This window comes from Cebus imitator, unplaced genomic scaffold (genome assembly GCF_001604975.1).
Source record: "Cebus imitator isolate Cc_AM_T3 unplaced genomic scaffold, Cebus_imitator-1.0 Scaffold292, whole genome shotgun sequence".
In the NCBI taxonomy this organism is placed as follows: domain Eukaryota; kingdom Metazoa; phylum Chordata; class Mammalia; order Primates; family Cebidae; genus Cebus; species Cebus imitator.
This window is the reverse complement of record NW_016107607.1, coordinates 2,328,546-2,343,581: the sequence shown is the minus strand read 5'-3', so window position 1 is coordinate 2,343,581 and position 15,036 is coordinate 2,328,546. Positions and strand designations below refer to the sequence as shown.

General features: G+C 40.4%; 1 protein-coding gene across 1 annotated transcript in view; it reads right to left on the bottom strand.

Moving 5' to 3' along the window:
* The window catches only part of TRPC5 (transient receptor potential cation channel subfamily C member 5), a 292,767-nt gene that overhangs the window by 117,580 nt on the left and 160,151 nt on the right, over window positions 1–15,036 (bottom strand). Inside the window, exon 5 of the mRNA XM_017502147.2 lies at window positions 7,340–7,861. Within this exon, the coding sequence (XP_017357636.1) occupies window positions 7,340–7,861 (522 nt within the window). The remainder of the gene's footprint in view (window positions 1–7,339; window positions 7,862–15,036) is intronic.

Sequence of the window (15,036 nt, the reverse complement as noted above, 5' to 3'; positions counted from 1 at the left end):
CAACAGTGTAAAAGTGTTCCTATTTCTCCACATCCTCTCCAGCATCTGTTGTCTCCAGATTTTTTAATGATCGCCATTCTAACTGGCGTGAGATGGTATCTCAATGTTGTTTTGCATGTTCTTCACGTGTACCCCAAAACCTAAAATGCAATAAAATAAATAAATGGGAAAATAAAAAAAAAGGTGTGAAAATCAAGGAAGATAGGCTGGTAGATGGCAGTGGATTAGGTAGTTCAAGTCTTCATCCCTATTTGCTTGGGCTAAAATATGTGGGGAGTTGTGCCTATGTAAATTCTTACATGTGATGATTACTGCTAGTTATTATCTTATGATTGTTTATAATCCTTATTAGCTATTGATCTAAACCATCTTATTGTTTTCTTTTAAGAGACTTTACCTAATAAACTTTCATTCACAAATCAAAAAACGTGTGGTCATCTTAAATTACTTGGTTGTGAATTATTTCACTCAACAGAAGGTAGCAGAGCATGCTCGGAAAGAATGTATACCAGGAGCCTGAAGTTCTACTTCTGGCTTTGTCACATGATCTTAAATCTCTGAGCATAGTCCTTTCTCGTTTGCAAAATGAGGGTTATTAAGAAATTTTCTGCTTACCTTCAGTGATAATAAGGAACAAATGTAATAATAGTTCTCAAAGCCTCTGGCATGACATATCTGACATTGAGACAGAATATATGAAATCAGGACTTTTCAGGAATATCTGAAAAATGTGCATGCTTATGTTCATTCCAGCACTATTCACAATAGCAAAGACGTGGGAATTAACCCAAATGCCCATCAGTGATAGACTGGATAAAGAAAATGTGGTACATATACACCATGGTATACTTTGCAGCCATAAAAAGAAATGAGATCATGTCCTTTGCAGGGACATGGATGAAGCTGGAAGCTATTATCCTCAGCAAACTAATGCATGAACAGAAAACCAAAAGCCACATGTTCTCACTTGTAAGTGGGAGCTGAACAATGAGAATACATGGACACAGGGAGGGAAGCAACACACACTGGGGTCTGTTGGGGCAGGGGTGGGGAGAGAGAGCATCAGGAATGTATTCCTAGCTAATAGATGCTGGACTTAATACCTAGGTGATGGGTTTATCAGTGCAGCAAACTACCATGGCACACGTTTACCTATGTAACAAACTTGCACATTCTGTACATGTACCCCAGAATTTAAAAATAAAATTGAAAAGAAAATTCACCCAACTGCAAAAAAAAAGTCTGTATGAGAATATCTGAAAGTCTATTTGACAAGTAATGATTATCCAATAGTTTTATACTTGTTTTCTAAGAGATTAGAGCTTTCTTATTCTATTTCATGCCAAAGTTAGAGTTTGGATCCAGGTTTTGTTTGATTCTTTGGAGGTGTTTTTTTTTTTTTTTTTTTTTTTTTTAATAACGAAATTGAATTATTTTGAGGAGTTACTTGAGTTCTAATAGGAAAAAACAATATGAAAAAGCCCACCAGGAAATAATGAATTATATTCCATTTAAGACTAAGATTTTGTTCCTGAGGGGATTATGTAACTCTGAATGTTATTAAGCCACCATGATCCAACTTAATGTTTATGATTTTTTTTTTAACATCAAAGCTGACTATTGTGTTTCTGTACTGACAGGCTTATCTTAATAGACTAGATGTACCTAGTGATTTCTCTTGGGAATACTTCTTTTTTTCAGAGATCCTACTCCCTCCAGCCCATATTTAAAACTGGTTTTCTTCTGCCTATTTAACCCTCAGAAAGCTCACAAACCAACCAACCAACCAACAGAAAAACACTAATGAAAAAAAATTAACTTCTGGTTCCTGAAGTCATTTGGGAATTATTTGTATTGATAAATAAAACTGTCAGTTCCCAATATCACATCTCTTCAGGGTAATAAATAAGTGATTGCCATTATACTTATGAAGATTGGAACTGCATTTTAGCGATGTAAGGAAAATCACTGAACTCTTTATACCTGGTCGCAATTTCATCTTAAAGACCCTAGAAAAATGCTGAAGGCATCTCAAAAGAAAATTTTAAGTTACCACAAATATTCATATAAGGTGAACAAGGGGGCCACAGTTATGGAACACAACTTTAGTGTTTCAGGTTCTTCGAATCAAAGATGTTATTAACAGGCCATGCGAGGTGGCTCACTCCTGTAATCCTAACACTTTGGGAGGCTGAGATGGGCAGATTGCCTGAGCTCAGGAGTTCGAGACCAGCTTGGGCAATATGGTGAAACCTCATTTCTACTAAAATACAAAAAAATCAGCCAGTGTGGTGTGGGCACCTGTAATCCCAACTACTCAGGAGGCTGAGGCTTGAGAATAGCTTCAACCTGGGAGGTAGAGGTTGCAGTAAGCCGAGATCATGCCACTGCACTCCAGTCTGGGCAACAAAGTGAAATACTGTCAAAAACAAACAAACAAACAAACAAACAAACAAAAAAACCCAAAACGGTGTCACTAACAAAATCTGTTGTTGAAAACACATAAATACACATGCCTTTATATTGTGACAAATCTGGAAATACTGATCATTTTAATACCTTTATTCTTACTTAAACTTGGGGGAACACTGGCCTTTCTTGAAGCTATAACTTTTAAATTTTTTATGTAGTCAAACCCCTAACTTCCAGCTTTGGAAAATCAGCTCCAATTGCAGCTCATTTTATGGAGAGAAAAAAAAATGTTCTGTGTGGAATATAGCTTTTTAGCTCAAGCTTTAAAAATACATGTTGTCTGTTTGAAACTTAAGATGTGAATGGGCTTATCTTTGGGTCCTTATCCCAGATGCAGGAGTTCTTGATGCTTCTCCCCGACAAACATCGACTCATTGAGAAAATTTCCATTTGTACTGGGTATTTCTTCATTTTTTCCCCAGTTGGAATCACAACACACTTTAAAAGAAGATTTAGCAAGGTGTCACCAGGGATGGCACTAGAGAGTGGAGAAGTAGTGCATCTGCTGTGTCGTATTCCTGATTACAGACATTGAGGAAATCCTACCTATCCTTGACAGAACTTCATGCTCCAACTGTTAAGCATGGAATCAAGTGGAAAAAACAACTTTTCTCTTTTAGCTCAGTTATTTCATCCCCATCTAGAGGCAGTTTCTCTTTGAATAATTCTGGTCCTGGGAAATAATTCTTGTCCATTTTCCTACAGTCTTCTTTAGGGTCTGAAGTTAGTTTGAAAAAAAAAATATATTCTTTAAAAAAAAGTTTTCAACTTGTTTAGGGGCTCCTGACATGTAATCCTCAGGCCAAATGTGTTCCACTGGATCTTGGGGTGTGACCCACTTAAGATGTTAATACGTTTTTTTCTTGATGAGTTAGCAAACATAAACTATATGCCTTCAAATAGTTTGAGGAATTTTGTCTAACATGGAAAAGCTGAGATAACTTGCCATAAACGTAATGGAAGCATAAGACCGGATGTGGTGGCTCATCCCTGTAATCCAAGCACTTTGGGAGGCCAAGGCAGGTGGATCACCTGAGGTCAGGAGTTTGAGACCAGCTGGCCAACATGGTAAAACCCCGTCTCTCCTAAAACTACAAAAATTAGCCAGGTATGGTGGCACATGCCTGTAGTTCCAGGAAGCCTGAGGTGGGAGGATTGTTTGAACCTGGGAGGTGGAGGTTGCAGTGAGCCAAGATGGCACCACTGCATTCCAGTCCGGGTGACATGGTGAAACTGTCTCAAAAATAAAAATAAAAATAAAAAATAATAATAATGGAAGCATAAAGTTAGGTTTCATTCATTTATTTGCATCAAAATGAAAGGTTGCTTTGCCTAGTTTCATCAACTCCTACACGAGAAGAGTTTATACTGCAAAAATCAAGTGTATTATATAATGTGATAAAATGAAGATCAAAATCATGACTTTTTTCTGCTTGTGGTCCTAAGCACTGTGTGTATATTTCATTTTTTTTTAAAGACTAGATTTTGGATATTTATTGAACAGACTTACCAGTCTGATTCCTCAAATCAACGACTTTTGAGAATGAAGTTCTCACAGACACTTGAATTGTTGGAACCTCAGTAGCTCACAGCATTGAGCTAAATTTATACGCTAAAGTTAAAATTACAAAAACACACCCCCAGAAAGGATATTGGTGATATGTTTAAGAAGGTGAGATTATTCAGACTTAAATTAGACACGTGAATTGAATAGAGAGAAATTAGAGACTGTATGCATTTGAGACTCAATGAAACCATATATTTTTTAAAAACTGTAATTCACAGATTGGAAGGGATTACAGGTTTTTTTTTTTGTTTTGTTTTGCTTTTTTTTTTTTCCCCTCTAGAAATGTATTCACAATTCAGAAGGGATTTATAGAGTTTGATAAGTATAAATTATGTTTTACATTCCTGAAGCAATGCCTTTGGAGTATGAACTTTAAGATATATATGATTTCTCAAGCCTGTGCTTCTAATCAGTGTGGCTTAGTTTGAAGAGAAACTAATTATGTTAAAATTGATGTATAACCTGCTAGATAATTTATCTTGGAAAATTTGGAGCAAAATATATAAATATAAATCCCCAAATGATTCTGAAGTCTCTGGCTATGGGACTAAACTTTAGGTCATATTTGAGTTTCAGTGGCTCTATGAAATTATATTCTTTATCATGAAATTATTGATATTGAAGTTGACAGTCACTCACTATCCTGGCTGCATATTGCTTGGAGCTAGAGTTTGATGTGCTCTGATTGAAACAACACAGTCTGCTAAATACCATGGTTTTCATTTATTTTATTCACAAAGATCAGTGAATAACACTAGGCTTAAAAATATTGATCTTTGCATAAATACAGTGCTTTTAAAATTACTTTTCAAAAAGTAATTTACTTTTGAAATTACTTGAATTTTGAAATTACTTTGATTACTTTTGAAATTACTTGGATTACTGCTGAGTATCCATAATATTGAACAGTTAAGAGGTGCTACTTTGCCAGTGTTACGGATTAAAAACAATTTATCTGGCTAGGCATGGTGGCTCACATCTGTAATCCCAGTGCTTTGGGAGGCTGAGGCAGGAGGATCACTTGAGGCCAGGAGTTTGAAACCAGACTAGGCAGCATAGTGAGACCTTGTCTCTAAAAATAATAAAAATAGGTTGGGTGCAGTGGCTTAAGCCTGTAATCCTAGCACTTTGAGGGGGCAAGGTGAGTGGATCACTTGAGATCAAGAGTTCAAGACCAGCCTGGGCAACATGGTGAAACCCCATCTCTACTAAAAAAAAATACAAAGTTGGCTGGGTGTGGTGGTGCATGCCTATAGTTCCAACTACTATGGAGGCTGATGCAGGAAAATTGCTTGAACCCAGGAGGTGGAGGTTGCAGTGAGCTGAGATTGCACCACTGTACTCCAACTTGGGTGACAGAGTAAGACTCAATCTCAAAAATAAATAAATAAGTAAATAAAATGTAAAAAAAATGTGGCCTTGCAAAATACGAAACTATACTTAGATAGGTACACTATTGAAAGTAAAATAGACACTCCAAAACTTGTGCATCTTCAAAAATGAACCCTAGTGATGATGGTTGCATGATGTGAATGGACTTAATGCCAGTGAACTGTAAGCTTACAAGTGGTTAAAATGGGAAATTTTATATTAGGTATATCTTACCACAATAAAAATTCCACTTCAATGTTCACAGCAATAATGTTGGAATGGCCTCCCAAAGTGCTGGCGTTACAGGCGTGAGCCACCGCACGTGACCCAGCTAATTGTTATTGACCGCTATTGTATGCTCAGTATTTCGCTATGCATAATTATATTACCTCTTTTATTTTATTTGATCTTTACATTTCTCCATGGAGGTAAGCACAATACCAGGCTTATTGAAATAACTTTAAACAGGTAAATGGCAAAAATAAAATAAGGGGACTCATGGATGGGCCTAGCCATTTACCACTTTCCCCAATATAGCCCTTTCAATCTCCATGTTGCTCTTTTTCATTTTGTAACCCATTCCAGGTTGCCTGGTATTCGTTTTGTGCCTCATTTCTAAGGCATAATGCTTTTATTTTTGCCTGAGAAAAAGTGAACAGATTAACACCCAATGAGGTTTGCCTCAGAGCCTGGATTCATGAACGAATGGCGCTGCCAGTTGCCCTTCAGCTGGCAAGCACCTCTCAGCAGCTTGGACTCCAGGTAGCATGGAAAAGAGATGGAAATGGACATTAAAGCACTTCTGGTGTCATGCACTAAATGCTAGCTTTTCTTATTTCCCACAATAGCCCTGTGAAGTGGAGAAATTGTTGTCATTTCTATTTTATAAATGAGAAAACTAATACCCTGAAAATAGCAGTGAGTTTCTTCAGGTCATAGAGCCAGTGGGTTAAAATTCTATCCTCGGTTGCTCTAGCTCCATAGTCCCTGCTTTTTCCATGGCATCATGCTGCTTCTTTAAAGTTAAGGCTAAATTAGCCTTGTTAGGAGACTCTCCCAAAGTATTTGATAAGATGACATAGTACTCCACCTGCTTTGACTGTAAAGCTTGCTTTTTACGGTCCCGCTTTTTCCATGGTATCATACTACTTTCTTAAAGGGCTAAATTAGCCTTGTTAGGAGGCTTTTCCAAATTGTTTGACAAGATGGCATAGAACTACACCTGCTTGACTATAAATCTTGCTTAACTGGAAAGCAAAACCTCACCTGTGACCTGCTTGAACTGACCTCCCTTAAAGAGGTAGAACCTAACATTTTGGAGGTCATGCAATAGCAGATCCTGCTCCAGCTTTTTATTGAATTACAAACCCTGAGTATGACTCCATCTTTCAAATGCATTTCTTAGCCTTCTTTCTGAGGGGCTGTCAGGGATTTAGTTGTGCCAAAAATTACCAGCATCCAGACAGTGACTCTTCTGTAATCGCTGCCCACTATGTCCCCAGTATATAGGATAGGATCTTTTTTTATGTGCTCTCACAGAACACTATTCTTTCAGAGTGCTTATCTTAGTATGTAATCATATATTCATTAAAGTGATCATTTACTCTATATCCACTACTAGCTTGTAAGCTCCATGAAAGTAGGGTCAGTGTCTGTCTTCTGTATCACAAACACTCAGAACAGTGCTCAGTAAGCATTTGCTAAATGCATGAATGCTTTTCCATCAAAGAATCAGATGGTTATTTATCTGGCCATGAAGAAAATACAAAAAGGTTGTCTGTGACTTGGATAAATGGGCATAACTGTGAGGCCTGCCCAACCAATTGTTTGTTAGAGGGCTAAATGGTAGAAAAATGTTGATTCTTGCTCTGCTGCTCCAGACTTGGGAGGCCTTAATCTTCCCTGAAAGCAGAGATGAACTCAGCTTACCTCTTTCTGGTGGTATTTGATTGCCACCTTCAGCTTGGCCAGGTCATGGTACTTCTGAGGGTCTAGCTCTTCACTGTGGTCATCTCGATGGTTGAGGATGATCTCTAGTTCCCGGGAGCTCCGAGCTTGGTCCAGCAGGTCCTTGGCAAAGAGCTTGCACTGCTGAGAGAGCTCCTCATATTCGGCCTTGAACTCATTCTCCACCTTGCTGAGCTCCTTGAGCTCCCAGCCGAGGCGGAAGGCAGTTAGGATGGGATCCTCACTTGATAAGGCAATGAGTGAGGGGCTTGCCAGAGCCTTATAGATGTTCAGTCGGGAGCGAGAGTGGCGCAGGCTGTCTACCTCTGAACTAGACACACACTCCACACAGTTGCAGCGTATCTGGTGGGGCCGTGGGATAGTGACCCGTTTTTGCACAAGCAATTTGATGATTTCGTAGTTGTTGGTGTGGGCAGCCAGCATGATGGGAGTGATGTCTGGTGTGAACTCAGAGAACTGGGTGTCCATCATCAGAGTGGGGACCTAGGTACAAGAAATGAGAAGCAAGGTAGAGCAGGATTAAAGTTTGGAGAGAGAAGCATAGGACCTATAAAATGCTGGTGAATCAGGAATTAAGTCTCCATTCTCGTCTCAATTCTTTTGACCTCCTAAACCTCCTTCCTTATAGCTAAGGTTTGTGAAATGCTTATTGTGTGCCAGGTACTATTCTAAGCACATTACCATGTCTTTACTCACTTAATCTCCACAACAACCTTGTGAGGTAAATATTCTTCCCATATGAAGAAGCTGAGACACTGAGAAGTTACAGAACACGCCTATGGTTACACAGTTTTTAGTCAACACAGCCAAGATTCAAACCCAGGCAAGACTCTAGAGCCAAGCTCTAGAATCAAGTTGTCAATTATGCAATGACAACATACCCATTTCTGTCTGAAACATACTGGAGAATACAGAGAAATAAAGGGCATTTTTTCCTGACCTTCTGGAGAATTACTTGGGTAGAGCAAACTTACATAAAATTGGTAACAGTACATAGTAGTTCAGTTCCAAATGAGGAGTAGAGGCTGCAGGAATATTTATTTGAAAGGTTAACAACAACCAGTAATCTTCAAGACCATGTCATTAAATCAAACTCTGGGGGCTGAAGAGAAGATTCTCTCGAATTGTTACATTAACTTTATATATATATATATATATATATATATATATATATATATATATATATATATATGGGACTTCAGGGGACCAAAGACCAAGGTCAGACAGGTTTCATCCAACTTCCTGCAGGTCCCAGGAAGGTAAAGATAACTCGTTAGTGTCAGGAAGAAGTTGTCTGTGAATGAAGACTTCTTGGCTTCAGGAAGTGTTACCGATAGCAAAAGGACCATTGATAAAACTGCTATGTCCATGATGTAATGTTTGGTGTAAATAGCAGCTATAGGTGAAAGGTGGGGGCTTCTTTGGGTATTCAGGAGCACTTCTGGGTGAGTGTGCAGAACCTGATCAATGAATTTAAAATCTTTCAACTTTAAAATGTCTCTTTTGGGACACAGTCTTTTCTCAGTCCAGTAGGGAAACCGAGGCAGCTTGCTAGACTCACAGAAGAGTTTAAGTGGAGTAGGATCTAGACCTAGAGAATGGGAGGACTGGAATAGTCAGCAGGGGCTTTATGGAGAAGTGGAGCTGACTATTAAAAATATGGGTAAGATTCCAGAAAACCAGGAAATATTGATTTTATTACACTTTAGGAAAAAAAAGTTCCAAATGTTCGTTTTAACTGGGTAGGACAGACCATGGATAACTGAGAGTCTCATCGAATAGCCAAATAGTGGGATTTTTGTTTTTGTTTTTAATTTTTTAATCTATGTAAATGTAAGGAGAAATTGTATTTTAATTAACAGTTTCTTTTTACTCTCAAAACTTCTTAAAAGAAATTACTGGCGAACTGACAAAGGGATGAATTACTGTTTTTCAACATCACTGCCTCCCTCCCACCTTGCATACAGGATTCTCAAACAGGGAAGTGGCCAGAAAGCAGAGAGTAGGAGCAAGGTGGTGGAGGAGGAGTTTGCAAGAAACCTGTTTCCTTCACTGAGTGCTTACATCAGCCTCTTAATAGTTGAAAGGTGGCTGCATAATGGTCATCAATTGCTAGGATGGATCAGAGAGTAAACATTGTCAAACATTTAGAGGGAGCAGATACAGACAACACAGCCGGAAGTGAGCAACTGGCTCATAAAGTAAATTGGACATAGGAAAGAATAATCTCAGAAATTAACATAAGCCTACAGGCTAAGGAAGAAGTAGGTCTGAGCTGAGTGGGCCTGAAAATGAACAGAAACACTATCGGTATAAAGCCTAGAGTTGGGAGAGATGGGGAAGTGAGAAATTTGTCACAGTCTGCCCAGGAAAAAGAGAGCTCAGGTGTGGGAAATCTACCCTTTCTCTGGGCGGAAGTCTTCCTCAATCTCCATCAGGATCTAAAGGTGTTGAGGGGAAGAGAGGCTAACCTGTAGCACAGGATTCCCTGGGTTAGATTGTGGGTATGGGTTGGCTTCCTACCATGCTATTCCTCCTTCCTCATTCCCTGTCTCTCTCTCTCTTCCCCTCTTCCTTATTCTTTGTACTTTTCTTACTCTTGTCCTTCCTTTTCTTCCATGTTGGTGCTGCCAGTCCTGTCCTGAGATGAGCTCAGCTTACCTGTGAATACTGTTTAGCTCCACTTGTATGATAGAGCCAAAAGGGTGTTGTTGTCTATGCCTAGAATATGAAATGCTTTCTGAAACGATCCAACTATATTGTCTGACAAGGAACTTTATGATTCCCCATTTGGCTTCCTGAGTACCTAACACCAGAGAGGAAACCTTTTAAAAAGAAAACCAGTCGGCAGTGACCAATCTTGCCCTCCCACCCAGACTGCATTTTCTCCTCCTGTCAGTGTTGCCACTCACATGTTGCTTTCTGTGTGTATATCCTTGTGGATCCCCTGTGTGGAATGGTCTCTCGCACCATTTTTCTGCCACTCAAGGGTCACTGCAAGCTCTGGTTTCTTCAACAGCTCCTCCTCCTAACTTTGAGCTTATCTCTTGCTGCCCACTTAAATATTGTGGGCACAAGGTTACATGCAAGTAAATGACTTTTCTGATGCTGTCTAACATTATTTCCAAATTACTTCACACATGTACTTTTTGCCTTCTTGATAAGGTTATGTGCTCTTTGAAGGCACAGTTATCCTGGTCTGCTCTTGTTTCCCCTATGGTATCTAGCACAGTGCTAGACACACAGCAGACACTCAGCAAAAATATATTAAATTTCCTATTTTCACATTAAGAAATTGGCTCTCATGGCCAGCCATGGTGGTTCACACCTCTAATCCCAGCACTTTGGGAGACCAACGTGGGAGGATCACTTGAGCCCAGGGGTTCAACACCAGCCTGGGCAACATAGTCAGACCCTGTCTTTAAAAAATAAAACAAAAACATATTAGATAGGCTTGGTGGCAAGCACGTGTAGTTCCAGCTAGTAGAGAGATTGAGGCAGGAGGAGTGCTTGAGCAAGGAAGTTCTAGGCTACAGTGAGACGTGATTGTGCCACCACACTCCATCCAGCCTGGACAACAGAGTGAGACTCTATCTCTACTAAAAAAAAGTAAAGAAAAGAAAAGAAAAGAGAAATTGACTCTATTGTTTACAAATCTGACTCCCACAATTTGGATCAATATAAGCTAACTTCCTTGGACCTCTCCTTCCCATGTCCAGCTGAGAAGGCAGGCATCCCATGACTCCAAGAAGGGTTAGATGATTAGCTCTGCAGGGAACTACTGTGAAGTCTCACAAACTTGGAAGATTTTTGCCTTTTTCACAATGCTATTGCTTCAAAGTGGGGACTGATCCATAGACTACAGGTTTCTTTATATTCCTTTTACCCCCTTGGCTTTGTCCTCCCTCATCATCTTGCTGGTTTTTTTCCCTTCCCAGGCTGTGCAGAGACCATGGACTATCATCAGGGCAGCCAAAGTGAAGGAAGAGAAAGTTCTATAATGAGGGTCAGAAGATTCTGATAATAATCTAGATTTTATGACATGGTCTAAAATACAGGCCAAACAGGTAACAGAAATGAGGACCAGGTGTAGGTGTATATGCATGATTTGGGTGAGTGAATGGTAGAAACTGGTAAACTGCAGAGACCCTCTCGAATGGGGCAGCTACTACTCAGTTCCTGTAAATTGTCATAGACACGAGTGAGGAGCAGTGTTGTCAGTTTTTGAAAAGAAGCCAGAAACATGGATGTGGGTGTAGAAGCTCTTAAAGTTATAAATGCTGGCTCAAAAATTTTAAAGACAGTGCAGGACAAAAAAAAGTACCTATGTGAGACCAATTTGGCTTGAGTGAACCAGTTTGTGACCTCCGTGCTAGCACATAAGTTGTGAGACTAAAAAGATATGGGAGAGGAAATTGAACATTTAGGCAGGGACCAAACGATAAAAGGCCTCATATGTCATGCCAAGGAATTTATGTTATCTGTTGACCACGGGGAACCACTGAAGGGTTTTAATCAGGAGAGTGGCCTAGTTGATTAGTTTGGCCACAGTGTGGGAAATGGGCAGTGGTAATCATGCTCATAAATGTTTAACAAGCAGCTCTCCACAGGGGAGGAAAAAAGATCCTGTTTTGTGGTGTTTGCCAGTTTTTCTGGTGTAAATATTCCCATTGTGGACAGTTTCAATCTACCAATATGACATCATAGAACACAGAGTTGGGAAGAGAATCAGTCAACCTCTTCTTGCCAGCTGGTGCAAGCCGGCTCCAAGCACACCACCCTGTGTTTCAGAATAAGACTAATCAAAAGATATCATTAGTTCAGGTGAAGAGTTGGCAAGGATCTTAAGCTAGATAGTGATTCTAGAGATGGACTAAAAATAACCAATTTAAGGCGTTCATTGGATGTGTCAGGGAAGAGAGGGAGAAGCAAGCAAGGATGTTGGGTTTCTAGATTCCAATGTGTGGTTGAACAGTAGTGTCAGCAATTGAGATCGTTCATGCAGGAGCAGGTTTAAGGTTTTTAAAAGTTCAGTTTTGTGCTTGTTGACTTTGAAGTCCCTACAGGAAAAGCAGCAGGAAATTGTATAACTAGTATAAATCCTGAAGGAGAAGTCAGGGCTGAAAATACAGATGTGAAAATCTTCAGCCAGTAATAGTAGTTGAAACCAAGAGTGGACAGGATCAGCCTCTACCTGCCCTTGTTTTCTCACAGGTGGCTCCACTCATCTACTCCAAGGACTCTGTCCAGCTCCAGCTTCCAGGGCAACTAAGGCTTGATATAAGAAGTACTCAAGAGGCCTGCCTCAGGTTCCATCATTTCAAATTTCTACTGTTGAGGCTTTGGCATTGGGGCATTCTCCTTGTTCTATTAGTTTCTGAATTGCAGCTTCTTTCCCATCTGTGCCCTAGCTTTTAAAACAAGGCTTCACCCTTGTTTGAGTTTCTGGCCTAATATCCCAGGCCTCCTTAATTAAATATGGCTGTGAAGAGGAGACAAGGCTGCATCTTGAGCACCTTGATTAGATCAGGGGGAGGACCCAGGGAACAGAGGGAAGAGGTTATAGACAAGGGAGAGGGGGCTTGTGGGAAGATCAAGGTGCCTGAGGAGATGAGGAGGGTTGAAGTGCAGAGCAAAGGTTGGGGTGAGGTGGAGGTTGATCTTCATCTGGAATAAGGATTCCTTATCCTCAGAGACTGGAGGAAAAAAAGGTGAGTTGAGTGGAGCTGTTGCTAAGTTTGTTATTGAAGAGGGCTGGAAGATGAAGTACTTCTCATCTAAAAAATGTGGTTTTCTCATTGAAATGAGAGGTGAAATCAGATGCTTTGAGTGAGGAAGGAGAAGTTGGCAGGGCGTGTGGGGAGAGTTGAATGTATGGAACATTTCCTAAGGGGAAAGAGAGAGGAAGTTGACCAAAGTAAAGTAAAAGGACGGCCCAGCAGTGCTGATGTCTCGGGTAAATTAGCAGCTGTAAATTTGTAATAGCCGTGATGCGTGGAAGAATATGGCTTTTTTTTTTCTCTCAGCAGTTTTGACGATGGAGAATGCAGATTTTTGGATAGATTCAGGATTGAGGTTTTGCCAGAGGTGACAGGAAGTTGAGGATGAGATAATTCAGGTGATTGCACTTGAAGACCAGATCAGACAGGTAAGGGCTAAAAGTCTGGGAGGAAATGGAGGCATTGAGGGACGTGAGGTCTCTTTGAAGTGAAAAGTCAGATAGAGTAGGCAAACTGGGAGGATGGGAGACTATGGACAGAGAGCAGGGTACTAGTGGAAATGATGTCCACAGTGGAGCAGTGCTGAATGATGACAAGCTGTGGTTTGGTCATGGGCACAGTGGGCTGAAGTAGAGTGGATGTGGAGGTCAGTGGAGGGGGGAGGTCAAGGAGCTAATGGGTCAGGATGTTGGCTGCATTGTCCACATGGGTGGGTGCTGAAGTTGTCCAGGGTGATGACATGTATTGGGCTGGAGAGGACAAGTGTGATCTAGGGGCCAAGATCATCAGAGTACTTTGGATAGTGACTAAATCAGCAGATGATCAGGAGATGGAAAGAGGAGTGACTGTGTCCACACTATCTTGAGGAGGGCTTCCACAGTGCAATTTAAGCTTGTCTTTCTTGGCTTTGTCATTTACTAGCCTTTTTGTATCTCGATTCCCTTGCCTAAAATATGGGAAACTGAGAGCAGCTAGGCAAAATTATAAGGATTAAATGATAATGTATGTGTATTGTCTACATAGGGTTTAGAACAGGTGTGCAATCTTTTGGCTTCCCTGGCCCACATTGAAAGAAGAAGAATTGTCTTGGGCCATGCACAAAATACACTAACACTAATGATAACTGACAAGCTAAACACACACACACACACACACACACACACACACACACACACGCAAAATCTCATAATGTTTGAAGAAAGTTTATGAATTTATGTTGGGCCACATTCAAAGCTGTCTTGGGCCACATGTGGCCTGTGGGCTGCAGGTTGGACAAGTTTGGTTTAGAACATACTAGGTTATCAACAAACTTGGTCTCTGTCATTATAACAACAAATGTATTACAAAAAGTAGCCAGATACGGTGGCTCAGGCCTGTAATCCCAGGACTTTGGGAGGCCTACATGGAGCGGATCACTTTAGGTCAGGAGTTCGAGACTAGCCTGGTCAACATGGCAAAACCCCATCTCTACTAAAAATACAAAAATTAGCTGGATGTGGTGGCATGCACCTGTAATCCCAGCTACTCCGTAGGCTGAGGCAGGAGAATCACTTGAACCCGGGAGGTAGAGGTTTCTGTGAGCTGAGATTGCACCACTGCACTTCAGCCTGGGTGACCGTGAGACTCTGTCTCAATAAAACAAAAAAACAAATGTATCTCAATCAAAAGCAAACTCCCCAGCACAGTAATGGTTTATTCTTCACGATGTCCTGGTCAAAACTGTGACATATGGAAACCTTAAGAGCACCCTGCTTCAATTCTATTTTGTGTACTTTTCAATGTTCTACCTAACTTAATACAAGTTAACCCAGTGTCGTCTTGCAAGCTTCCTGTGTGGGCTTAACCAGTGCTGCGTTTTATGGACTGTTCTTATAGTTTAGATTAGGTTCACTAAATTGTATCAGTTTCTCATACAGGTCCCTGGAATTTTGGATCTGT